This window comes from Ursus americanus, chromosome 7, assembly GCF_024610735.1.
Source record: "Ursus americanus isolate L20-20 chromosome 7, mUrsAme1.1.p, whole genome shotgun sequence".
Taxonomy (NCBI): Eukaryota; Metazoa; Chordata; class Mammalia; order Carnivora; family Ursidae; genus Ursus; species Ursus americanus.
The window spans coordinates 4604124-4631975 of record NC_142133.1 but is presented as its reverse complement, the minus strand read 5'-3'; the positions used below and the strand labels follow the sequence as shown (position 1 = coordinate 4631975).

Below are 27852 nucleotides of genomic sequence, written 5' to 3'. Positions count from 1 at the left end.
GAAACTCTGACCTGTTCCAGGGGCATGCAAGGAGTGGACGTACTCACCAGGTTGACCGGGCTGCTGACGTTGCTGTTCATGAGAGCCACGAGGCCGTTCACCAGATCGCTGGAAAAGAACGGAACGCAGGGTCAGGCGCCGCCTGGGGCAGCGTGCAGGTGCCAAGCAGACCCACACCACCTCCCGGAAGAAAACCAAACCCCAAATGGAAAGCCGATGTCAAAACAAAATCCTGCAAATAAGCGGCGTTGAGAATGCTCAAGTATTCATGGATGATGACAGGATGTCTGGGATTCGCTCTCAGTGCACAGGGTAAACGGGAATGGAAGTGAGGATGGGCTTAAGTTCTCTACTTTCATATATTTCTGAAACCCTTTAACGATTGAAAAATAAAAATGAAATAGACACACGCCCCCCAAAAGATGGTGTTAATACAGTTTCTGATGAAGAGTCCACGTTTAAATGTGAGCCCACGTAGCTGGTCCATATGAAAAAGCAATGATTTGAAAAAACAGTAAGACCCACTGAAATGAATGCACTCCAGTATGTAATTCTCATACTGGCAAATCACAGATAAAGCCAAACAACACAGTGCTGAAATAAACCGGACCGCTGCTCCCTGTCCCTCAACCTTCAATTCCCCACACCACCCCCTCCCCGCCCCCCGCGACTCCTCGCATGGAACGGTCGGGGGTCTGGATGTTTCGGATGGATCGTGACCGACTGGGCCATGAAGGTGAAGAGAAGTAAGCAAACTTTCGCTTACCAAGGTTTGGTTCTTATTTTCAGAGGCTTTAAAGTGTGGCTCTGTTAAAAAAAAGTTACTTCGTAAAAATGACACCTCACTGCTGCACACGAGCATGTTCTCTACGTCTACTTTCATCGGGTGTACTTCTCAGAAGCTTTTAAAGTTCTGTCCTGGGGACCCAAATGCAGTCTGTGTTGAAACCTTCCCCTCCTCCTCCTCCATCATTACCAGAAAGGAGCAGGTTGCTATGGTCAACTTCCAAAACAAAACCTGTTTTTGCGTTCCTTTTCATCCAAAAAAAAAAAAAAAAAAAAATTGGGGGTACGGGGTATTTGGCAAACAAACTATTTTCCGAATTTTTGTTTCCGATGATTGGGTATTTTAAGTGAACATGCCTAAAGTCCGTTCCATTCTCATAGGTCAAGTACAAATGCAAGTAACTGCTGACTTTGGATGACTTTTCTAGAAACTGGCAAAAAGTCACTTCATCACGATGGCAGTAATTATTATATTACATCACAACACGTCTCTCATGGCATAGGTCTCTGCATATTTGTCAGAAGACATTAAAAGCTGCCATTCATCAGCATCCACAATCAATTTTAATACTGAAATGGGGGGGTCCACATGAAGCTGGAAGACAACGGACTCATGCAAGCATCCTCGTGGCAGGGGCACACATCTTTTATGTAATCAACTGGCAACTTTTAAGGTCAAAATTGCATAGATCACACCCATTTAACCTGAAGCTCTTTAAAAGTGTCATTTTGACAAAGTGACTTTTTAAAAAAAAGGTAGCATGCCTTTGTTATGGGGATGAGGCCGTAACCTGACCGGGAAAACGTCAGACACGGTCATGCCAAGATGTGAATGCATATGGTATGATCACCCGGACCTCAGGAACCGGGAACTGCCGCTTCAAGGCAATGGTGGATTCTGGAAACAGTTGACTTAGTAAGGCAACTATGGATTCAGACAAATAAATTCTGTTTCTAAAAAAAAGATCCCAGCTTATTAAAACTAGCGAAACTGTAAGTTATCTATCTCAACTGAGTCTTAAATAACAAAACCGGGAAGTCAGGAAAGCTGCCTGAGTTTGTACACCGTGGAAGCACATCGGGGCAGGCCGTGCACCACGGGCACGTTTGCTCCTGAGCTGGGACGGCGTGCAGCACGGGCACCGCTGAATTCTTATAATCTTTAATTACCGGCAGAAATAGTCTGAGGCTCTTCCAAATGAATTTTGTGTGTGCTGCCTTTGGAGTAAATGAGCACAGTTAGGAAGAGTGAGTTCTAACTGGTCTGCCTTTTACTGCAGACTCCCTGACACTGCATGAGCTGTCACAGCTGGAGAAGTTTGGGGGCCACCAGTGAGGTGGTTCCAGGTAATGCCACGTCACTGACAACCACACGACTCCCTCAGGATGTACACAGACCGGGGCGGGGGGTTAGGTGGGTGAAGGCGGGTAGGATGGAAGGTGTGTTATTATGAAAAAAAAGTACTCAGTACACAAAGTCCAATTAAGATGGTCCAGATACAGAAATGTGGCTTGATTCATTTTCTCTGAGCACATGGTTCCTGGGGTAAGTGCTTTGAAATGAAAACAGTCCTACAGGGACTTTTATTTCCTGGTTAATCTCTTCTTAGGATACCCAGGCACCAAAGTGTGCCAGCTTTATTTTACTCCCAGGGTTTGTGTCCTGCTTGGCAAGACACTCATGGCTGGGGAGAAAAAAACACTGACCACGATGTATGCTTATTCATAGCTTTCCTTTAGACTAAATGTAAAAACTGATAGACAATTTGGGGGAAAAAATCTACAGTGGCTGTTTTTATTTTTATTAATTTTTTTTTTTTTAACTAGCAGTTCTTTTTCTCAAAGAGACTTCTCCCCAGGATTCTCACATAATCAGACAAAAGTCTACGTGGTTGCTCTGGCCGAGGTGGCCCAGACCTACACCCCCACTGCTACCACTTCACGTTTACAGCACCCCGGGATGCCCTCGGGACACACCAGGAGCAGCATTTTCGGACTGACAGGCATTCCAGGGTATTTACACTGCAAAGTGAAAATAAATGGTACCAAAATACAGAATTGGATTTTATGATGATTCAGGATATCAGAAACTTACACAGAGTTCATAGTAACGTGTCATGTGGGGAAATATTTTGTTCTACGCAACTGATATAGGGTAATTCTTCTCCTAGAGTCCAAACCGCATTTTTAAATGTCACCAACCGAACTGACCAACAAAACTACTAGACTTAGGAGGATTAACAAGAAAGCGATAATAATTACCACTGTGACTATTTGACAAGGTTCTCAAATGTATTTTTATCTGCATTCAGGTCCCACATAAAATCTGACATGAGGACAATCTACCTTATCTTTCCCTTAATGAAGACAGTCACCTGCCCCAGAAAGCCACGTTTAAAATGGGTCTGATTTCAGCACCTGTAGGTTTGCTGGATGATGAAGGCCAGCTCTCCAACGGGCGTGATCTGAAATCAAGTCGCCCTCAGGAACTGGCGAGTTTCCCTACAGAACACTAGGTGGCAGTAAAAGATTAGCACATGAGTCATGAATGTCACAGACTTAACAGGTAAAAGTTTAACTTTTTTTTTTTTTAAAGACTTTAAGTAAAGTCTACACCCAGTATGGGGCTCGAACTTACAACCCTGGGATTTAAGAGTTGCACGCTCCACCAACTGAGCCAGCCAGGCACCCCTAAAACTTTACCTTTGGCACAGAGAACCCCGAGGGCTTTCCCATCTGAAAATTAAAATGGACTTTTAAACCAAGCCATGTTAGAGATGTGAAAATAATGAACGTGTCGAACAGACGCGGGCTGTTTGGTCTACACCGCCTCTGCTGGAAGCAACGCTAAGGCGGAGTGGTGCACTGCAGGCCGGCTGCCTTACCTGACGTACTGGAACGCCCTTGTCTGCGATCCGGACCCGTACACCTAGGAGGAAAGCAACAGTTAGGCCTCCCGAGAAAACCACACCGTAATGGGAATACGGGGTTCCTTAAAACTCCAGGGGCACAGACTGGCCTCAGAACTGATGCCGAGGGGCAGTGATGCTACAACTCACTCTGAACTTCCAAGTCATGCCCCAACAGTGGGGAAGTCATGCATCCATGTATCAGGTTTGTCCTTCCAAGTCAGCAGTGGAAGGAGTCGGCTCCTATTACAGTGTGATGCGTCGGGGATTACGTTAGGATCTGGGGTCTCCAAGTCCAGCAGGGTGACGGACGCACTTACACAAGCAGGAAGCAGCACCTAGAACGCGGGTCCTGCACCCTGCCTGCCCAGCAGAACAGCTGGGCGCTCAGTCCGACCAGCCCAGAATCTCTGGGGAGGCGGTGGCGGGCAGCCCCGGCTGATTCTAACATGCAGCCAAGTTTGAGAACAACCCAGGAAATTCCGGATAGGAGACGGAGGTGGTGGAAGGAAGGGCGGGGGAGGCCCTCACTCTCCACTTGTGTCCCCTGTACGTTGCCATGTCTCCAGGCCTGTACTCGGTTCCTTTTCTCCACAGACCCTCTTGTCTCAATGTTCCCTCCTTTTTTTTTTTTTTTTTAAGATTTTATTTATTTATTCGACAGAGATAGAGACAGCCGGCGAGAGAGGGAACACAAGCAGGGGGAGTGGGAGAGGAAGAAGCAGGCTCCTAGCGGAGGAGCCTGATGTGGGACTCGATCCCAGAATGCTGGGATCACGCCCTGAGCCGGAGGCAGACGCTTAACGACTGTGCCACCCAGGCGCCCCTTAATGTTCCCTCCTTGTGACACACCTCCGGCTCTTTCCCCAGCCAGAATGAACGGCTCTGCCCTTCGTGCTCAGCCACCCTCCCCTACTCCTCTAGACTCCGCCACTCACATCAACTTCCCAGGCGGTGAGGTTCCGGGGTCAGGCTCACCTGCGCCCCACTGCGCCCATGAACATGCGTTGAACAACAACCTTGTGGGGTGTGCAGTTTATACCACTCAGAATGGAGAGATTGAGACAGAGGCTCTTTGAGGAACTCCCTCATCCTACAGTCACAGAGAAAGAAGGAGCCAGGGGGTTTTTGTGGGCTTGCTTGTAGTGGTGGAAAGCTGGCAGCTGGGAGCAGGTACTGCCTTCTAGAAAAGCCTGATTTCCAAGCTCAGAACAGAACAATGCTGGTGCCTCCTGTCACTGGCCACCTGATGCCAAAGAGGAGCCAGAGGCCAACAGCTCCACAGCCCATACCAGCCCCGCTGGCCTTGCTTTCCAAGCGGGCTCCCCAGGGCTCAGGCCATCAGATTTGAGAAGCAAATGAGAAGAAACAGGAAAGGGAAGAAAAGCATGCCTCATAGGGACCCACTGCCTTTTTCTTTTTTTGAAAGCAGGTTTAGAAGGCTGTTTTTGTTATCTTAATAAGCATTCGCATATACCGATGTCAAAGAGGCACCAGATTTACCTACTTAGGCAGAGGCCCCCCCAGTGAGAAGGGGCCAGGGAGCGGCTTTACAGAGGTTTCTGTCTACAAGACACAAGTCTTTGGCAACAGCCAAACTCAGTAAAGGAACGTTGAAGAAAGATGAATGGGCCTCTTCGCAGCAGACTCACCCTTCCTTGGCAATTCTGCCTGAACCCGATTCCCCGGTCTTGCCGACCCTCCTGATACATTTGGGCAAGTCAGAAGGGAAGCCACGGGCCCAATGAGTAGGAAGAAGGATGGGGGTTGGGGGGGTAGGGGGTCCGTCCACGACTGCATCGCTGGTCTGTCATCCTGGAAATCCACCTGCACCCAGGGAGTCCCGCAGGTGGGATACCTGTTATTATTTTGTACAACCTCATCACAGATGAAGTCAGGGAAGCTCTGAGTGCTGCAGCAACTGGCATCCAGGAGAGTACAATCTATCCTGACTCCAAGTTCAGGAATCTTTTCCTTACCCCACTGCATCAAAATCTCAGAATCGCCTGTAGCTCCAGCTGTCAACTATGGCCCACAGGAAGCTGGCACTGAGCCATGCTCCCATCTCATTATAAAGCATCAGATTTGCACAACACCCATCAATCTGAGTTACAGCATCCTTGACGCACAGGCCTGTGGGTGTGGAGCTATACTTCTGGTTACCTGCATGGACCTACCATTCCTGGGTTTGCTCAGTCAAAGCGGAAACCCTCCTCTGTCTCCTTTCTCGGCACTTTGGCACCACCCCTGGTCAGGTCCCTGCCACAGGGGGTCTGCTGCTGCGTGCCGGCAACACTCGCAGAGAGCCCAGTGCACGTGCAGAGCAAGAGCGGCCTTCACCACGCCTCTGAAGGCTTGGTCTTCCCTCCCATCAGCCCTCCGAGCCGTGCTGCACCGGAGCTGAGCCCACAGAAAAACACGTGGGGGCAGTCGTCCATCCCAGCGGATGTGACGGAAGGGACATGGCCCAGCACTGTGCGCTGGCTCAGCCACGGCCAGGCGGAGGTGAATGGGCCTCCAGGGTTAGGGTTCTGAAGAATCACACCAAACACCTTCTCAACAAAAGGAACAAGAGAATCAGTGATGGCGGCATTCAGTGGCTTGACTGGCAGAAAAGGTCATAAACCCGAAGGTTTAGAGCCTCGCACTGGGAAGCCCAAAAAAGCTCCTGCAGGTTGAAATAAGCTGCGCCTGCCTTGTTCCGCGCACCCTCCTGGAGGGGGGGCAGTGATGGCCAGAAGGCCAGGGTGTCTTCAGGCGCCCTCCCTACCTGACAACATCCCCATAAGGCTCGAGGGGCCTAGAGCTGAGCTGTAGGTACCAGAGTCGTCAGGGGAGCTCAGCCTGCTCCCTCCAGGTCCAGTGACGAAAGCCCCTCAGCAGCACCCCCACTGCAGATACCCTACCGCTGAGGTCCCACCTCATGTCCACATGGGTGGCAACCGGGCCTCTGGGGAAAAGCCCTCATTACAGAAGGAGCCACTGGAAGGCCCCTCTCTCCAGGCTGTGGCAGGAATGCGTGGATCTTGGGGACCCCCATGCACAACTCTCCTGGGTCCTGTCGATAATCAACCTTGAAGACGTGCCCCAGAGCGTGCACGTAGTTAAAGTGCAGTGTAAGCAGGGACCCCTGGACCCTTCCTCCCTGACACCCTTATAAAGTCCTGTTGGATTTAAGTTTCTGTAGCGTGTTCTATTGTTCATCTCTATTTTGGTTTAAATCAGCCTCCCTACGTACGTCTTCGTATTTACAATACAACAACATCTAATTCCTGCGTGTACTTTCACTCTGCACGCATGTAACATGAACAAGTAAAAAAGAGTGTGTGTGCAACAAAGGAGATGCGATCCCACCTCCCCCAGCAAATACGCCCATCCTGACCTCAGGAGCAGCTGAAGGCCCTGCACCCCCCTTGCCCGACGGTGGGGCACACCAGGGCAGAGCCCAGACCTCACTTACAGACCTGGACAAAAGCAGATGAGTGACAGATGCTACGACAGGAGGAACACAAAGTCTAGTGCGGATGGTGAGCACCCTGCCCAGCTCCCACAGCCGCCTTGTTTGCCTCTACGAGAAGACAGGCTTTTAGCAGCTCTGGCTTCACTTCCCAGAACGACAGAGGTGCAAGCAGATTCAGCTCCCTGCTCAGTCTGGGTAACCAGGGCCATGTGCAGGTCAAAGCGGCATGGTGATTCCGGAATCACCGAAAGGAAGAGGTAAACCGGTGGGTGGACAGGAGCCAAGAGCACAAGGAGTAGTACCAGGGAGCACTGCAGCTGGGGGGGGGGGGCTGCGGACGGAACACCACAGGGGAGCACTACAGAGGAGCCCTTTGGGAGAGAACAACAAACACGGGGGCACGAGGAACACTTTGGGGGCATGGGCAGCACTATAGGGGAGCACAGGAAGCACAAGGACCACTGCAGGGGAGCACAGAAACACGGGGGGTATGAGGAGCACTTTGGGGGAGTATGAACACTGCAGGGGAGCACTATAGGGGAGCACAGTGAGCACCACGGGGAGCTTGCCAGGAAGCTTGCCCAGGACCATAAGGAACGTGGGGGGAGGGAGTGAGGCATGAGGAGCACGGTGGGTTGGCATGGGGGGCACTATGTCAACCCCAATCCCACTGCTGTGCCTCATGTGCCTCCATGAATGAGGCCCAAAGTTAGGGATCACTTCTGATACCACACGGTAAATACAAAGGGTAAATAAAATGTAGATTTTGGTCTAAGAAGTATGGTTTCTTCAGAATTTCCCTCTAGAAAAAACATCAGGGCTTTTTAAAAAGATACAGACTGTGACTCCAACCCCAATTCGGCCACATCTGAAAAATTCACCTCAGTCAAGCTGTTCTCTCTCATTTGCAAACTGGAATAAATCACAGTAGGTGAGAAAGCAGAATTAAACGCTAACGTGAATGTGTGCACGCTCACACGTGTGCACACACGCGAGGGCTTTGAGTGGTGAACTCAAGTCTCTTCAAAATGGACTGAGCTCGCTCTACCTGACGCATGCCATCTGTTTCCCAACTTTCTTAACTGAACGCGGAATTTTCTGAGCTTCTGTGCGCTCAAGCTAGAACACAGCTTGTGTGTGTGACTCGCAGAGCTCAGCAAAAGCTTCCTCCAGCTACCCTGACAAACCTCTGTGACTCAAGATGGGGGGACAGGCCCAAAGAATGAAATTTGCCCCGAGGTAAGATAACAAAGGGCTTCGGGAAGAAGCAGCTGGAAGGTAAGCGGTGACAGTAATCCAGCTTAAAAAGGGGAAGGAGAGATACTGAGGGGTCACGACAGAGGTCTCTGGTCTTGGAAAGAACATGTTGGAAACAGAGCGGGAGAGGAAAGCATGGATGGACCTCTTGACTCTCCTTCGTGGATAAACAAAGCGCTCCCGAAGCGGGGCTGGCCTGAGGGTCAGGACGCATGACCCCCTCCTCCAGAACTTCTCCACAGCCGCCTGACAAAAGCAAGAGATGCTGTCTCAACGGGACAGCAAAGGGTGAAGAGTGAGCGGCTTCATCAAAACACGGAGGGGACACAGAGTTCTGTGTGACAAGAGGGACCACACACTTCTGAGAGGCCTCCCTGAGGACTCCTGCCACCAGAGGCGCCTAGAAAAGATGAAATGCAGCGTCTTGGACAAGCTGAGGTCCTACACGGCACCAGCCACCCCGCTCCTCGAGCCCTGGCACCAAGGCGACAACACATGAGTTACAGCCGGCTGCCACAATGGGTGCTTTCTTGGGCGGGCCCACCTGACTGGGGCCCTGGCTGCTGCCCAGGAGGCATCAGTCATGAAGCCGCTTCTCAGAAGGCTTTTCCAGTTTGCTCTGCCAACAAAGCAGCTCTGACCGTGGGTGTGAGGAGACTTAGTGAGGGCAGTGGCTAAAAAAGCTCCAGGAGTGTCTCTGAGGGTGAGGAATTCTCCACCGAGCAGCTGGCTGAGGGGTCCCTGTGCAGGAACCCTTGGGACCCAAACAGCGGACAGAAGGGGAGCACGGGTGAGAGGCCCCTTCACCTTGCAGTAACACTAGGATCACTACTTCCAGAACAAGCCACAGAGCACTTGTGCTCATCATAAAGGCAAGCAGCCACTCAAAACCCAACCCTTAGCTTGACCAGCATTTATCACATGCCACCAGGGCGCCAGATACCCTCCTGGCAGCTCGGGACATGGCCATGAATGAAACCAGTTCCTGATTTCAAAGAGCTTATACTCGAAAGGGGGCTGGGGGCTGGAAAAATAATACTTCAGTCACTGAGAAGTGCAATGAAAACAACAGAAAGCATGGTTAAGAGCGGGTAGAGTGGCGGCTGGGTGTCATTACATATAGAATGGTCCAGCGCTCCCCTAATGAGAGGATGACTGAACAGGGAGATGCCTAGAAGGAGGGAGATGCCTGGAAGGAGTGTGCTCCTGGGACAAGTGGGGGCAAGGGGCTGAGCTTGCAGAACAGCAGGGGTGAAGCTGGGGTGCACAGGGAGCCCCATGCATCATGCTCTCAGTAGATGAAAGCCCCCCTGGAGCTGCTGCTTTTCTTTAGAGGCTCTCCTGGCTGCTGGGTGAAGAGCCCTTGACAGGGAGAATGAGTGGCTAGGAGGCCAGGGCAATAAAGTGGGAGCACACGTCAGTGAGGCCCAGGGGCAGTGGGAGAAGTGGACGGGGATGGATTCTGGATCTGCTTAGGGCAAGACCACCAGGCTGTATCAGTGGAGCAATACGTGATGTGAGAAGAAGACGACCCAGGGCGACCTCGGCCTGGCCGTCTGCAGGCCCTCAGGCATAGAGCTAAAGCTGGTAGGGGGGAGGAGAGAGCAGGAGTGGGGCACTGACACCCTGAGATGGGGTTGGGATTCACCTCTCCCTGCATGTGTTCAGCAAAAGTCACCTGTAACATGTGTCTTGCCCTGGGGTGGGGGTGGGGGTGAGCATACCATTTTGTAGCAGCTTTTTGTTCTGAACTGGCAGCAGTGTAGCTAACCCATCCAAGAAGAAACAAGCACCATGAAGGACGGTGATCAAGAGCAGAGGCTCCGGCTCAGACACCAGCAGCCACTGTCCGGCCACGGAAGCCTGGGCGATTCCTCTAACCTCCACGCTTCAGTCTCCCCATCTAGACAATGGGCTAATAACAGAACCCGGGCCCCATGCATCTGTTGTGAGCATCAGGCAAAGTGAATTAATGGATGTGAACATCACTGAATAGAAAACAGTTAACTTACTCTACTGAGAAACAGACAGACAGATGGATATGTATGTCCACAGAGCTGTAACTTTCCCCTTGGAAATCACTCAGCTGATAAGGAAACCCTCCTGCAGTTTTCAGAGTGACAAGATGCAAACATGTGTTTGGATGCCCACCAGACACTCAGCCTGAGAGGATGCAGAGGCCACAGGGCTGGAAGAGGACGCTGAGGCAGACAGGAGGAGGAGGGAGGAGAAAAGCAAGAGGACAGAGGAGCTGGAAGAGGAGAGGAAGAGAGCACTGAGAATTCAGCAAAACCAAAGAAAATCAACCGAATTGATTCAGCAAACCCTTCGTAGAGCAGGAGAGGGCCACTCCTCCCTGAGGAGGGGACGGGGGCGGTGGGGATGTGTGTGGAATGAGCCACTCACCCTAACGCAGGGCGGGTATCTGAGGGCACCGGGCTGCTGGTGCTCACCCACCCCCACCATACACTTGAACCACTGACCCCAGATGACAGAGGACCAGAAACTGGGCTCCAGAAGCCTCCCTGGCTGAGCGTGACTAGCAGAGGGCATGCTTCTGGGCATCACCAAGAAAACTGCCACGACCTGCCCCAGACACCTCACTTCTCAGCAACCTGAGGGGCACCGAGGGTACACATGGCCCTGGCTACAGCCCGTGGAGCAGGAGAATGTCTGGAAAGGCTGGCAGGCTGGTGGGGGCAGACACGCCCCAAGGTCCCGGTGGCAGCCCATGCACTAGGCAAGGCCACCAGGGCTCTGTCACTCCTCTGCTGAATTCTACCCCCCGCGCCTCCCCTCCTTGTCACCAAGGGCAGCAGGATGTACCCAAGGCAAAGGGGCAACCTCAGGAAAGTAACTCCCCAAGCCAAGAGGCACTGCTCCTTTGTCACTTGCTGGCAGACTGCCAACTCTTTCTGCCCCCCCCCACCCCTCCCTCCAGGCTGGCACATACCGTAAGCGGCTCGCCCTGCAGTGCCTGTAGGATGAAGTTGCTGACCACCCGACCATCGTTCATGTGCATGCGTGGCCCAAACGTGTTGAAGATCCTGGCCACCCGCACTTCAACGCCTTCCTGGAACAGGAGAAGAGGGCGTGGGATACATTTCATTTCACCTCACGCTTCCGGTGCCTGGCCCATAAATGAAGTCTGAAAGCACTCTGCTTTTCTATTCCAGATGAACGTGGCTTTCTGGTTGTGTCTATATAATACATTCACTAACAAATCTGAACACTGCACGGAGTTATACCAACTCGAATGTGTCCCCGAGTCCACCCCCATCAGGCCACTGGCATCGACCTCCCGGCAGAGAACCTGCCAGGCAGCAAACAATGCAAGGGGAAAAAATGTTTGCAAAACATTTTTTTCCCCAGTAAATAAATATCTATTTCCCAAATAGGGCCATGCTGTACAGACTCTTTTATAATCTTCACATGGTATTTCACGCAAGTTTATCAGTCAATAGTGACTTAAAAGTCAATGAATGTTTAATAGCTGATGCAAAGAAAAATAAGCAAGTGCTTTATCCTGGAAAAGGAGGGGCACACACGCATTCTTAAAGAGGCACACTGCCCTATACCCCCAATCTGTTCCAATGGAAAACGAATTTGTTTTAGTGAAAAACTAAAGACAATGCAGCGCCCCCTTCAGGCGATTAGCTAAAAGGCCTGGAGAGATCGTTGCCAACATTATTGAGAACCGCTATCTCTATGTGGTCAGATTATAGGTGTTCATTTTCTTCTATGTGTTTTTCAAATCTTTCTATTTTTTTAAAAAATAAATATACATTACTTTTGTATCAGGAAAAGTATATTTCAAATATGTAATCAGGAAAGTATGGTTTTTTTTTACACCCCCAAAGCCTTCTTGAAACTATCTCAGGCAATTATTAATTTCACAGGCTGCTTCTTCATGAATCAAACGTTAAATGAATGTTTTTATCACACTCTGAATTCGTGGACTTTCACAGCGTCTGTGGTGTCTAATCTGTTTCACCCATTAGACTACGGATGTGCATTTTCCAGGTGTCTGAGGCCAGGCAGGATGGCAGGGTGAGGCCCAGGGGCTTGTGTGCCCTCCAGCTCCACTTACCCTCGCACAGCTGTACTGGACTTGGGAGAGGCCCAGTACTCACCCCACAGGGGGCTCACAAAAAGGAAGCCAATCCCTGAGAACCCTTGGCACGGGCCTGGGAGCAAAAAGCAGTAATTGCTATTGTTGTCTCTACTCATCCAGAAAGTTTTCTTTTCTAATTCTACCGCTTCAGGTCTGGCACAGGCTGGGACCCAAAGGATCCTCAACGAACAGGGCTGATTCGGCAGACTTTTCCACCAGTGTTATGAGGGAGAGGTGGTGAGGTGCAGTGTCTCAAGGACTCATGGGGCCTTCCTGTGGCTGGAGCCACCCAGCTGGCCGTCTCTGCCCACCGCCGCCTCATCTCTGCCCCAGTTACTAGACAAACACGAGCAGTTTTTACGTGCACCGAAATCTGAAAAGGTTGGGAAGCATGGATCCAGCATACAGCTCACTTCTAGAAACCAGACAGCTATATTTTTGCTAATTCTTCCCAGCAATGCATTATAATGTTCACGTGAGCTACTCAGGGTCTTAGGATTATGGTATGAGCTATAATCCTAGGTCCACGAATAAATCAACTCCTTTCTCTACTGAACTAATCAGAGAATATTTCCAAAATGGGGGTTGGGGGAGAAAGAAGCAGAAATGTTGATCTCAACAGAAAAGAACTCAAAAAGCATCCACTTGCATTTAATTGTTAAGATGAAGAAATACTCAGAAGCGAATGAATATGGTGTTATTCTAGAAAAAGGCTGGAAAAACCTCATCAGATTTACAAGAGTCAAACCAACATGCCCAGCAGAGGAAAAACTCAATAGGCTACGCAAGGTTTGTAACAAATCAAATGCTTTCATCCTCCGGAATTCTCTGTCCTCAGGAACAACCCTCCAGAACACAGCCGTACAGAAGCTGCGTTCTGCAGACATGAACTGGCCAGCATGTACACAGACTTGTTTGTTTTGGTTTTCCCATTTGAATTGTGAACTTAGGTGCCTCTGGACCTGTACAGTTGCTGGGGTAGCGAGCATGCTTTTCTGAAAACTCCAGCTCTCAAACTCAAATGAAACATAACCCCAAGGCTCACTCAACTTAAGACCTGCTCTCCTGTCATGCACTGGCATCTCCTAGAGTTTGTGTACTGCTTCATCAGGACACAAAGGTCACCCCCATTCAGCATGCACAGTTCATCAGCCCTCATCCCCTGGGATCCCGCAGGGGCCCCAAGTGGGAGGGCGGACCCGCCAGCAGGTACTGACAAGGATGCTTATGGTGGCAGCCCAGTGGGTGCTCACATCCACACCTTGGACGAAAGTATAGTGACTCCTCATCTCAGGCCTGAACAAAGGGTCAGTGTCTGACCCAAAGCCTGCTTCCCTGAACGAAAACCCAGAAAGTGCCGAACGGGCCGTGATACCTCTTCAGGGAGACCCTCCTCTGCAGGACCAATAAGCAAACACATGCACAAACTCTTAACTCATATTCAACATTCCATCTGCCAGGGGCAGAGTCCTGCTGGCTACCGGCTGGTACGTCTGAGTTTCCACCATGGTACAATGCAGGGTCTCTGCACACTTGCAGATGCAACAGTGATTCAGAAAAGGAACTGCCGGGTCATTAAGAATGGCTGGATTTCCCTGCGTCCGGTGGTTTTGTCCCAGATGGGGATCTGGAGTCATTCACTTACGATTCCAAGCATTAAGAAGTTTTTGTCAAGCATCAGGACAACTCCTCCAAGTTCGAGTCACAGCAACATAAAACCAGGAGCAACGTAAGAGAAGACAACGCGCAGGGCACCACTCGAGTGAGTGTATGTAAGCACACACAGGTAAAGAGCACGTGGCTTGCTCTGATAACTGGGCTTCAGAAACAGTGGCCAGGCTACAATAATATACAAGCCCAGATGGGTGAGCTGCCATCGGAATGTCTCTTTCCCTATTTCTAATGCCAGGAGGGGTGAGCAGGTTGGTAGGCAGGGCTGACTGATCAACCAGCAGTAACCCAAGAGATACAGTGACGTTTGGACGAAGACTCTTTCCTCCCCAAATATCTCCAGAGGACAGAAATGTTGCCAGTAGGGATTAAATGGGCTCTCCCTCAAAAGCTCTCTTTTAAATGCGATCATTCCTTGGCGAGTACTGTCTCAAGCCACTGAACACCACAGTATGGTCACAGTCACTGTCTGCACTATGGCAGGTGCTGGAAGATGGAACACAGAAGCCCCACATAGGGAGGAAGCTGGTGCTGACCAAGAGCTGACCGTCTGCCACCCCCTCTGCGGTGCAGACAGCCTGCCCTGAAGGGGGTATCTAAGGCAGGGATGGGCTCAGAGAAATGACAAAAAGTGCCCCCAGGTACAATGGGCCTGACTTTGTGATGCTTCCCTAATCTTCCTCACGCCTCCAGGAGAAGTGCACACACATCACAAAAGCAACAGGGCCGTGAGACCCTGAACACTGTGTAATTCCCCTATGGCCTCTCCTAAATACATCCTAATGGGGTCTGCTCCCTACCTGGGGAAAGGATGGAGGCCATTACAGAACAGGGAGCAATCTTGCTGAGCATGATTCTCCAAGGTGCTAAAAAAGCTGCAAGTCACTCTTGGTGGTGGCAAAGGGACAAGGCCATACAAGGTCAGGGGACAGCAGTGACGTGTCTGTCTGGCAATCTCCCTCAACAGCCCTGCTTTAGTCTTAACAATCAGTCCAGAGTGTTCGCTATGCAGCAGGCTAGGCCAAGGCTCACAGCGAGGCCAGGAGGGGTCAAGTACTACTCTGCCAGTTTCTGGGTGTGGAGGGCAGGTGCTCAGCGAGCAAGCAGCAGAGCCTGCAAACACGGCGACACTGGGTCTTCACCCCTAAAGGGCGAATACTACCTTCAAACATTTGACTTGTTAGCTGCTTGCTGAATATCCATTTTTTGAACTAAAATATACATACCAACTATTTGATTTTTAAAAAGTATTCTGATGCCAAAAAATAAAACAAAACCCTTGAGACCACTTGGCTAGATGATTTCTGAGTGTTGTGTCTTTCTGATCTGCCAATCTACAGTTTTATGAACAGCGGCTTGTTTTGCAGACCCAGCCCCGTGGGTGGGCCACAGACCCCAGACAGTCACACTCATGCAGGGCCAAGAGCTCAAATGCACACCAACCACTGACCACAGCATGCAGACAAGTCCCCACATTTAAAGTCCCCACATTTAAAAAGCACTGCATCCAAGTGCACAAAGAAACTCCTCTCTGACAAGTTCAAAGGACAGGTTTCTCCTGGTATCCGAAAGTACAGCATTCCTATGAAACCCTTCAGAAGCAGGAATGACATGAAACAAAGAAGCAATTACCATCAATTTATTTCATTGGCGTTGGTCATGACCTCTCCTTTTTCATTCATAATTTTAATAATTTGGGTCCTTTCTCTTTTCTCTTGGATAAGTCTTGCCAGTGGTCTGTCAATTTTATTGATTCTCTCAAAGAACCAGCTTCTACTCCTGTTGATTTGCTCTACTGTACTTCTGGTTTCTAATTCATTGATTTCTGCTCTCATCTTGGTCAACTGCTTCCTAGAGCATGGATAGGTCTGTCCCTCTGTTGCTGTTCCAGCTTCTTGAGGTGAGAATATAAAAACTGCATTTTAGATTTTTCTATTCTTTTGAGTGAGGCTTGGATGGCTGTGCATTTCCCCCTTAGGACTGCCTTTGCAGTATCCCATAGGTTTTGGACCATTGTGTTTTCATTCTCGTTGGTCTCCATAAATTGTTTAATTTGATTTTTGATTTCCTGGTTTATCGAGTCATTCCTGAGCAGGATGGTTCTTAGTCTCCAAGTGTTTGAGTTTCTTCCAAATTTTTCCTTGTGGTTGAGTTCCAATTTCAGAGCGTTGTGGTCTGAGAATATGCAGGGGATAATTTCAATCTTTTGGTATCGGTTGAGACCTGTTTTGTGTCCCAGAACATGGTCTATTCTTGAGAATGTTCCATGGGCATTAGAATAGAATGAGTATTCTTTGGTTCTGGGGTGTAGTGTTCTATATATATCTATGAGGTCCAACTTGTCGAGTATGGCATTCAAAGCCTTTGATTCTTTGCTTAGTTTTTGCCAGGGTGTTCTGTCTATTTCTGATAGTGGAGTGTTGAGGTCCCCTACTATTAATGTATTTTTATCTATATGTCTCTTTATTCTGGTTAAGAGTTGGCTTGTGTATCTTGCTGCTCCCCTGTTGGGGGCATATATATTTATAATTGTCATATCCACTTGTTGAATACTTCCCTTAAGAATAATATAGTGCCCTTCTGCATCTCTAACTATAGTCTCTAAAATCCAATCTATCTGATATGAGAATTGCTACCCCAGCTTTCTTTTGAGGTCCATTTGCGTGAAAGATGGTACTCCATCCCCTTACTCTCAGTCTGAATGCATCTTTGGGTTAGAAATGAGTCTCTTGTAGACAGCAAATGGATGGGTCATTTCTTTTTATCCAATCTGCAACCCTGTGGCATTTATGGGAGCGTTTAAACCATTTACATTGACACTAAGAACTGAGAGACAGAATTTTAATGATGCCATGTTGCCAGTAAAGTCTTTGTTTGTATTGGTTGTGACTTTCTGTTCTGTATCACTCTTGGGGCCTTTTTACATTTATAGAACCCCCCTTAATATCTCCTGTAGGGCTGGTTTCGTGGTTACGAAATTGGTTAATGACTGGCGATTCTGGAATGTCTTTATTTCTCCATCAATTCTGAATGACAGCCTTGCTGGATAAAGGATCCTTGGCTGCATGTTTTTCTCTGAAAGAGCTTTAAAAATGCCCCCCCCCCAACCCTTTCTCTCATTCCAGGTCTGTGTAGACAGGTCTGACGTAATTCTGATGCCTTTGCCTTGGTACGTGAGAAATGTCTTTGCCCTGGCTGCTTTCAATACTGTATCCTTGGATCTAATATTTGTGAAATGCAGTATGACGTGACGTGGCGTAGGTTTGTCGTGGTTGAGCTTGGGAGGGGTCCTCTCTGCCTCTTGGACACGAATGTTTGTTTCCCTCGCTAGATTAGGGAAGTTTTCGGCTACAATTTGTTCAAATATCTCTTCTAGACCTCTGTTTTTCTCCACCCCCTCGGGGATGCCAATGATTCTGACATTGGATTGTTTCATTGAGTCAGTAATCTCCCGTAAGCTACATTCGTGGACGTGGATTTTTTTAAGACCAGTTTCTATTTTCGTTTTTTCCTCTATTAACCCATCCTCCAACTCACTAACACGTTCCTCTGCTTCGGTGACCCTGGCCATCAGAGCGTCTAGTTTTGCCTGCATTTGGCTCATAGAATTTTTAATTTCTGTCAGATTCGCTCTCATTTCTGTCCTTAGGGATTCCATATTCTCAGTAACCTTTTCATTAATACTTTTTTCAATTCTACTCATCATTTTGACCATCGTTACTCTGAATTCCATTTCTGATAATTTGGTTACATCCACATCCATTATTTCTGTGGCAGAGGCCACAGACTCACTGTCTTTTCTTTGCTGGGGGGTGGGGGGGCTTCTTCTTGTCATTCTGATGAGGAGAGGTTGTGGGGTTGTCCAGAGCCCAAATTACTGAATGGGTCCCAGGCTGTGCCCCTTGTTTTATAGGGATCTTAGGGACGTGGGCTTCTTCTTTAAAGATTTTATTTATTTATTTATTTATGTGGCAGAGAGCCAACCAGCGAGAGAGGGAACACAAGCAGGGGAGTGGGAGAGGAAGAAGCAGGCTCCCAGCGGAGGAGCCCGATGAGGGACTCCTTTCCGGAACGCCGGGATCACGCTTAGCCTAAGCCTCCCTAAGCCGAAGACAGGCGCTCAATGACTGCGCCACCCAGGCGCCCGGGTTGTGGGCTTCTTGATTTTTCAGACTGCCTTCTGGGGGAGGGGCCTGCCGCGCCGATACTCAGGCCACCCTGTTTGGGTAGAGTCTCCGTGTCCCCTGCGAGGGGGGATGGGGATGGGCACGCTGTGAGCCGGTATTTCCAGGCTTTTGTGCTCTGGCGGCTTTCCCTGGCGGTTTGCTGTGCCTCTTCTGAGAGTCAGAGCAGCAGAGGCCGAATTTCAGCCTCTGTCACAGAACAGAGGGATCGCGGCCCGTTCTCCACTGATGTTCCGGCCACTTTAATTCCGTTACTGTTGGTGCTGCTCAACCCTGCAGCGTCCCGGGATGTGCGCCCCACACCTGGCGTCCCAGCCCTCACTTCCAGGGCCGGCACATCTCTGTCCTTTGTGTTTCTAACGCCGCCAGCCGCCAGCCGCCCCGCGCGCTCCTGGAGCTCCCGGTCTCAGTCTGAATCCAGTCAGCACACCTGGATTCTGGAGTTCCGCGAGATGCCTGGTGGCGCGCGCACCCAGCTCACGGTCTCAGTTTGCGGGTGCCGTCCGCGAGTCCGCCCGCTCCCCCGTGCAGGTGGCTGCCGCTTCCTGGCGCCCGAACGCGGCGGCTCCCTCCCCCTTCCGTTTATCTTCCGATATCCGTGCGCGGTGTCACGGCTCCCTGCTTCGTACCTCAATACTCAGCACTGGAGATGTTCATTTGTAGAGATCCAGATGTATCTTCCTGCGTCTCAGGCTGGTTCCGTGGTTGTTTAGGCTGGTCTGGTACCTATCCAGTTCGACTCGGGGGACCGGCTGAAAACGGTGTCTCCTACTCCTCCGCCATCTTGTGCAATCTCCCACAAAGTACTTTCTAACAAGTCTGTGCCTCAATACTCAGTGCTGTAAATGTTCGTTTGTAGAGATCCAGATGTATCTTCCTGCATCTCAGGCTGATTTCATGGGTGTTCAGGATAGTCTGGTAGATATTCAGCTTGACTCGGGACCAGCTGAGAAAGGGTCTCCTACTCCTCCGCCATCTTTTCTCCTCCTTCTACCATCAATTTATATGGAAAGATTTCTGAGCTTTCCCAGACCCCAAAAATAACCTCTCTTAGGCTTTTCTGATACCCACTGAGACACCTTGCTAACAAGAACAGAATAAATCGAGATGAAACTTAGACGCTCACAGACACAGGTCAGAGCTCGGGCACCTGGCGGGATGCTGAGTGTGGCTCCCCGGGGAGGGACTCAGGGTGTACACCACCTCTGTAACGGCTCACCACAGAACAAACTTTGAATACTAGTTTCACTTTTCGCATGTTTTTGTAAAGGTGGAAATCCTCTTTGGTTCCATTTCATTCCATCCCCTGGAAGGAGGGTCACAGGAGCTTCTTTTCCAGGAAGGATGCATTTGGAAATGCGTATGTGGCACAGATCTTTCTGGGAAATCCAGTTCTATTTCAAACACATTAGGGTATTTCCATACATGAAAACGAACTCAGAATTCTGAGAATCCTTTGGAAAAGGGAAAATCTTCCTGTAAATCTTTAGAAAAGTTCTTCAGAAACACGTCTGTAAAATCTTTAGAAAAAGATAATTCATATCTCTGTTTATCTTGACTATATTCTCAATCCTTATACATTGGGATTTATTCCAAGTAAGATAAAACCACATACCGTATGCAGTCTTCACAATGAAGTGACAACTTAAGAAAGGATGTGTCAGGTGAAAAAAAATAAGAGTTAAAGTTATTAAAATAATTAATTAAAAATCGGCCGAAGGATGATGGTTTCCCCTTCTCTCTGGTCATTCTTTCTTCATTGCTTTCCAGACAGACAGCATAAACGGTACACCTAAAGTCTTGAATCTATCTTGCTGTCCTGAACGGCTGAATATTTCTAACTATGAACTGAGCACATCACGACACCGCTCCTCGCTGGCTGACCACACCGCTCTAAGGAGCAGCTGGCAATTCCAGAGCAAAGCTGTGCGCACTGCTGGCTCTGGGTTTCCTCGCTGCCCGTGCGTGCCTCAGAGGAGCGTCGATGCCCTTGGACTTGCAGTGGCATCTTCTCTTGCTGAGCCAAGCTTCCTCACCTACAATGCCTCACCGGGGCCACTGGCAGCTGGACAGCCAGGTGTGGGTTCAAACTCCACTTACCGGCTGAGGAGCTCAACACAAGTTTTGTGGCCACTTTCCCAACTGTAAAATGGGCTACCCAACCCTACGTCCAAGGGGTCATGAGAATGAGGTGAGATTAAACAGATCTGCCCTACAGGCTGAGCCCTAACAGAGGCCAGCACAGCACAGGCACTCCTGGCCCACAGGGTCTGCCTCCTCTCTAACACCCACTGCAAGCCTGCAGGGCAGAGCCTCCGGATTGCAGAGTGCCATACTGAGCGCTCAGAGTCCAGAAGGCCTACATCCACTAAGGAAGGACGAGACGCAGCAAAGTTAGAGTTCTGAAAATCAGTCACTTTGGAGTAACCCCAAAGAGGGTCTGATGTGCCCCAGACCAGGCCATTCCCAGAGGGGCCAACCCTAACCACCCCCCCCACCAGGCCACACCCAAAGAGCCAACCCTGACCCCCTGAGACCAACCCTGATACCCAGACGGGCTAAGCGCATGTGGGCAGGACGTACTCTGACCCACTCTTTCTGGTAGCTAATATAAAATCCTTAGTAAAAGATTTGTTTTAATGTCCTAAACGTTTACATTTTCACAATCTTCACATGGTGGTGTTTATTTTCCTTTGTTTTGTCCTTATTTTCATCTTGGGATAGGATTATGGATAACAACTTTTCTTCCTTCCTGCTCATCTGTGTTTTCTTATTTTCTGTTCCTGGCCACGTGTCCTGCCCAAGCAGGAACACAAACACCTCTCAACCACAGGAAATGCACCCACGTTTCCTTCCTCCTCCTCAGCAAGGATCCAGACAAAGAGGGAGAGAGAACCCCACGGGGGCCTGGTCTGGGACCCATGGCTCTCCCCGCAAGGGAGCAGACTATTTGTAAGACAAATACTAAGGGAGGAACGGTGGGAAGCCCATGCTGTGCCTTCCTCACAGGCCTCTTAGAACTCGGGCAAGGTCCCAGTGACCTCTGTCCCAGCCCACCGGCGCTTGGCCACGCTCTTCCCACATCAAGACACATAACCTCCACTTGTCTGCTGCCACCAGAACCAGACATGATCCTGCCACCCAGAGGCATGGTCACTCCCTGACCTAATGGCCATCCCAAAGGAGCGGGAACAGCGCTACGGGGGAAGGTGGGTGCGTCACATCTGCTCAGAAGTCCCAACTCGCCATGAGGGGCAGGTGGTCTTTCCAGACAACAGCGGCCATAACACTCACCCAAGCAGACATGAGTCCTTGGGCAATAGGTGTACTAAGCAATGTGATGAGCCTGGACGCATCTACAGACTACTGGGTGCTATCAGTCTAGACCCAAAGCTTCTTAAAAAGCACAGAGCCTTTCTTCCACAAAGCCTTCTCAACCCTAGTACCACGAGAGAAAGCAATCCATACACTGGTCCCACATGCAGAGCCCTCGGTGTCCCAAGGAGAAGCACCAATGTGCCTCTTCCATCCATGCAACAATTGTCCCCTGGGGCCTCTGGGGTGTGAAGCACATGCCAGACATTCCACAGCAGAGGCATCATTCCAGTGAGTGATTGTCCTTCACAAGGACGGCCTGCTATGCAGGGACACCCTCTTGTCAGAGCTCTTATCAGGGACACTTAGGCACAGACCAACTGTATACACAAGGGGCTTCTAATGGGAACATGACTTTACAGCAATGCTACCTATGCCATTAACCTCCTAAGACCTCTGTGGGCAGAAACGTAAATGCTGACAGATCCAGATTTTTCTAGATGCTATATTCCTGAGCTCATGAGCCGGATGACGTATACAGATGCAGTGCTAGTCTGTGTTTGAAAGGAGTACCCTGGTTAGTGCCTGGGTGTGTATCACAGCTCCTGGCATACAGTCAGTGCTCAATAAATGCTAGCTATATTTTTACTAAATACTACAATTACCATGAGCTCATACCTTGCGGAAGTAAGTATTACCTATACACTCACTAGACTCATTTAATAAAAACCAAGAGTTCAATTAAAATGTCCTATTTGCCCACCAGCTTTAACCTATATAAAAGTTCACTAAGAAATACCACAAGAATGAAAGCACAAGCAAACAGTTGAGAAACACAACAGTCTTCAAACTTATTATGCAGTGAAGTACAACACATGGCCCTCAAGCTGTCAGGTTAGTTTTCTCAAGTACCAACATATCCAGAGGTTGTTCTCGGTATCTGGGAGACCACCCTAAATTGTGGAGTCAAGTATTCTGGACTCAAGAACGATAAAGGTATATCCTGTCCAGAGCTCATTTATGTTTCTTAAAATAAATAGATAATACAAGCTGATTGCCCAAAGTAGCTTAGAAAGCAATTAGTTTTTTCTCTGGCTGAGAAAGAAGACAGAATAAATAAATACCTCCATTGGCACGGTATTCTGTGGGTCTTTAATGGTGGTATTTCATTGAAAATATGAGGAAAAAAGCTCCGGACAACTCTCTTCTGAGAATAAAAGATGCTCAGGGACACTCAGTGGCCGGCACCTTGACGTGCCGCTTCCGTCACACAAAACACATGACCACCTGAGCTCGCCTGCAGGCGGGACCCTCGGCCTCGGAATGCTGCTCCCAGGGACACACATCCAAGTCTCTAAGTCCTAGGAGCACAGGTCACAGCAGCTGACTCCAGTCTACAGTGATTTGCCCCCAGGCCCCTCTCTCTACCAGAGGGCACGTCCATGAGGATGTCAGAAAGCTGGTCCAAGCTCAGGGACAGTGACTGCAGAAAGGACAGGCTAGCCTGGGCCCTTGCCTGAAGTCACACCGCTGTGATGGATGAGTCACAGGTTCAAGGCACACAGAGGCAGAGCCAGGGTGGGAACCCAGACCCTCTACCTCTCGGTCTCGTGGGCTCCTTCTGCACAGCACGTGAGCAGATCTGCAACATGACGTCATCCGTGGGAGAAGCCCCCAGTGCGGCAAAGAGTAATTAAGAGATCAGGAAATAGTAGTAAATAACTATAAATAACAATCCCTAAAAAGATCCAAATTAAAGCAATCACAAATTCATTTTTATACCTATTAAATAACGCAAAGAAAAGTAAAAACAATAATAATAATAAAATTCACAGATTTGGAGGCTTCAGGAAAACAGAAGCACTAACTGCTGTTGAGAAATCAGGCAATAGAGAAATGTATCAACCATAGCCATGCAATAGCATTCCACACTGAAAAATTCAGTTCCAGGAAATCGTTTTTTAAAAAGGACATACACAGGAAAAACTGTTGATAATACTATTAATTTATAGTAGTGGGAAACTAAGCTTCCCCAGTAGCCACCATCGGGCAAACTTAATCACACCATTTCAATTCCTGGACGGCGCTCTGTACTTGGTGGAACAGGCATTCCACACGTCTACACCCCAAGCCCCCAGAACACGGTTCAATACCTGCTTCATGTAGGCATAGCACATGGTCTCGGCAACGCGCTTCCCTTCGTCATAGCAGGCTCGGGGTCCTATTGGATTCACGTGGCCCCAGTAATCCTCACTCTGAGGGTGGACTTCAGGATCTAGGAGTGTGGGAAAATGAGACTGTGGGTTCATCGAGCTCATATGCATTCTGAACGATGAATATTTATGACGCACGAGACTGCTCTAGAAAGATCAAGGTAAACATTTACAAATGGGGACATACAATGCGGCACCGTCCATTCTCCCCAGTTCCAGAGGGATGCACTGCTCTTACCTCTCGTATTAAGGACAGTATTTTACAGGGAAAAAAATAAATAAAAAGACCAAGGTCTCTCAATTGCAAGTCTCCCCTCTCTCCCGTAAATTGTTCTTAACACTTAATTATACAGGCTGTAATTAAACGTAATCTACGTGAAAGGATATATGGTTCCACTTTATATTTATAAAATACATAATTATAGTAAAGCATGTACTTATTGAAATAATTTTAAGAGTATCTCTGTGGAACACGAAGACTTTCCCACATGCCAACAACACAAGGACAAACTTGAGAACCTCACTGGGAATCTCAGTGAGGCGATCAGTACCCTGGTCTGTGTAGGTAGAAGGACGGAGTGCCCTGAGGCAAATGACTGCTTGTTCCTGTAGCACACGTTTTATTTCCCAATTCTTGTTTTTCTGGTGTGTAAATCAATCACATTTTAACATGTGTCAAGGGAACAGACTATTTAAAGAAAGCTAGTAACAAATTCTTCTGTAACACTAGTGTATTTTTGGAATGTGAATTAATACCTAACATATATGGTACATACAGCCATAGTATAAAATGTATAAATCTTTGCCAAGAAACCAAGACAATGTACAGGAGCTCTATATTCTAAATTCATTTCTTGCTTATCTTAAAGCCAAAACCTGACTTCAGTTCGTGGGGACAACGGGACCTGGGCAGGACAGAGACATGAATACACAGGTACCCGAGCTGGCTGTCCCCTTTAGGAGGCTGGCACCCCCCTGCAGGGTGACGGAATCAAGGCACAGAATCAGACCTCTCTAGCCACTGCTGTGGTTTAAAACTGTCTTAAGAAGGGGGAATAGTTTTACTGCAGGATGAGAGAAAAGGTCTATGGCGAATATTCCCTGAAAGAAAATAACCAGTGACTTAATTTCACACAGATGTAACAGACGACCGAGAGCAGACCCTTTCTGGGGATTTCTGACAAGAGCTGGGCCACCTAGACTCCAAAGAGACTGTGAGAAATTTAGCAAATGGCAAGAAAGAGAAGATCAGGCACACCCTTGATTCCATCTCCTCGATGGGCACCCCTTGGCTGAGGTGTCCAGATGCCCAAGGTTCAAGACACAGCTTTACAAAGTCCTCTCACTGTCATAAAAGATCTAGAGTCGAAATTGATTTCCAATTAGTCTCCCCTTCTCAGCATGTTGTGAGGCTAACCCACCGAACACCCACTCCATGAAGCGTCCGTTTACTGCACTGATGAAACACCGGAGCCGGCCAGTTACACCCTGATGTCATTTAAGAACCCTAAGGAACACGAGGTGTCATCAAATATGCAGATAATAAACGAGGCGACGGAGGAAGAAGGCTGGACAGGGAAAACATGTCACTCTTGGACCACTAAGAGGAATATCTTTATATCTGAGACATTTAAAAAGGCTTAGCCCTTTGAACTGTATCAACACGTCCTCTCGGGGAATCATCCAATGCCCTATAAAGGGAAACATACTGATCCCTGGTAAGTCTTGCTACGGAAAGGACAGGGAGGGGGAATCCAAGTCCACTCGATGCCTGTTCCAAAAGCAACGGGGCGCACAGGTTGGCGGTGGATGTTTTTAACTGCCACGATTTCAAAGTGGATGTGCTCTCCCTTTTCATAGGGATGACACAGAACACAACTGCATTTAGTAGAATTTCTCTGTTTCTATAATTTTTTTTCACTTGGTTTCCTTATTTAAAAAAAACAAAAAACAAAACAAAACACACCTCTTCCTATTTTGCCCTTTGACTTCCTCATTTCTCCGTCCAAAACAGTAATGTGCAGCAGATAAATTACACCATGTCAGAGTCCAGCTTCTGCTGCTTCAACTAAGCCTGCCCCAGTCGGTTTGGGGCCGAACAGAAATCACTGTGAACCGAACTGCAGCCCTCGGCCTGCTCCGAATGCTGGCTGCCTTCACGGCCTCGAGGGTGGCGAGTGCTGCAGGTTGGCAAAGCAGGCTCAGGAGTTTCCTGGTACTACCTACTTAAGATTCTTCCAGAAGTCATTATACAACAGGCAAGGCAATCGGTACCTATCTCTTTGCCAAGCGAGCAAAGGCCAAGCTCTGAGACCTCAGTGGGTCAGGCTCACTGCACCCACTGCTCACACGGAAGAATAACACGGACGAGCTAAACTGGCAAAAGAGATCCCTGACCAAGGATCTCCAGGGTCCTTTCAGAGAAGAATGGAACAAGTACTTCCATGGGTTCGTCGTGGTGGGGCCTTAGCAGCCAGGTGACAGGACATGTGTTCTTTAGCAGGAGGAAAAGGGGTTCGGTCCACTGAGAGCAGATATGGAAGCCTCTCTGCTGCTCTCACACAAACAGGGAGAGCAGGCAGGGCCTTCTTACAGTGGAATCCTGGACTCATTTTTGCTTCCTTCTTCACCCAACACAGTCCCATGGGCCCAGAGCCAGCGTCCTGTGGGGGCCCTGCCACTCACCTCCATACACCTCTGAGGTGGAGGCCAGCAGCAGACGAGCTCCAACTCGTTTGGCCAGTCCTATAGAAAGCAAAGATACGATGAGAGAAGCTGTCGGCTTCAAGGAAACAAGGAGATGACATGTGCATGCATATTTTTGTAGACAATTTATGCAATTTTTTTAGTATGAATCGTATCTGATCATTTGTGCACTGCGAACCATCCACTCATATTGCATCTACGTTGGAACCAAAATATAAACAGTAAGAAAAACACAAATGAACCCTTAGAAGCACAGTATTTAGTCAGATATTGATAAGTGGAGGCAGGGTCAAATGGAGAGTCTGTTAGTTTGGAAAGGTGTGGATTCAGGGTTACCACTGGTAGGCAGAAGGCAAGGCCATTCACACCCCCACTTCCACTACACCCCCGCCCCGCACGTCGGTCCACGGGCCACTTCCTCAACATGCCGCCTGGCGTTCCGAGTGTGCCCAAACCAGTCTCCCTGGCTGGGCTCTCTGCCCTATCCTCCTATCTCCTTCAAGGCTCAGCTTCAACGGCCCCTTCTCCAAAGCAAGCCACATTCCTATGTCTAGATCTGAACCGTGTCCTGCATAAGCCCCTCGCAGGAAGAACAGACTAGAACATCGTGCTCTATGGTGGTCAAGTAAGTATGGGAAGTCCTCCAGACACAAACTCCCAACGTTAAGCAGTTCATCAGAGAGGCTCACAGCAGCCCTGAGTCAAAGAAACCCACTGCCCTTCACTTAACCCAAGGCCTCCAGAATGTACTCCCCCACGGAGCCTTTTTGCACTGATGTCACCAGAGCGAGGGACTAGCTGTGCCACACACTGAGGTGCCCGTGAAGTGCTGGGCATGCACACACCACCTGCAGGCACTTCTAGGGGCAGCCGGCGACCTAGAAAGGCCCCAGCGTGCGGGGCCCAGGGGTGGGTGTGGGAGCACTGGGGGGAGGGAAGCAGGGAGCCGTGAAGAGGGAAGACAAGTAACAAGAACAAGAAAATTGGGCTGCCAAACAGTAAGGCTCTGGAGATCATCTGTGCTAATGCCACAGCGCAGGGGAACAAAAATGTCAGAGGGACGTAGCCAGATATGGAATTTATAGGCTTTATAGTTTATACCACAATGATACTAGTTTCAAAAGGAAGGACCCCAAGCTGGTTTTTGGTTTTGTTTTTTTTGTAATAAACTTTTGAGATAACTGCAGATTCACTTGCAGTCGTACAAAGTAATACAGAGGAGCCCTGTATGCCCTTT

General features: G+C 49.1%; 1 protein-coding gene across 2 annotated transcripts in view; it reads right to left on the bottom strand.

The window, feature by feature from the left end:
• The window catches only part of UXS1 (UDP-glucuronate decarboxylase 1), a 96784-nt gene that overhangs the window by 7157 nt on the left and 61775 nt on the right, over positions 1-27852 (bottom strand). For both annotated transcript variants that reach the window (XM_087863231.1, XM_087863232.1), the window contains exons 8-12: positions 26595-26654; positions 23850-23971; positions 11366-11485; positions 3672-3715; positions 48-108 (exon numbers count right to left, since the gene is read on the bottom strand). In XM_087863231.1, the coding sequence (XP_087719357.1) occupies positions 48-108; positions 3672-3715; positions 11366-11485; positions 23850-23971; positions 26595-26654 (407 nt within the window). The remainder of the gene's footprint in view (positions 1-47; positions 109-3671; positions 3716-11365; positions 11486-23849; positions 23972-26594; positions 26655-27852) is intronic.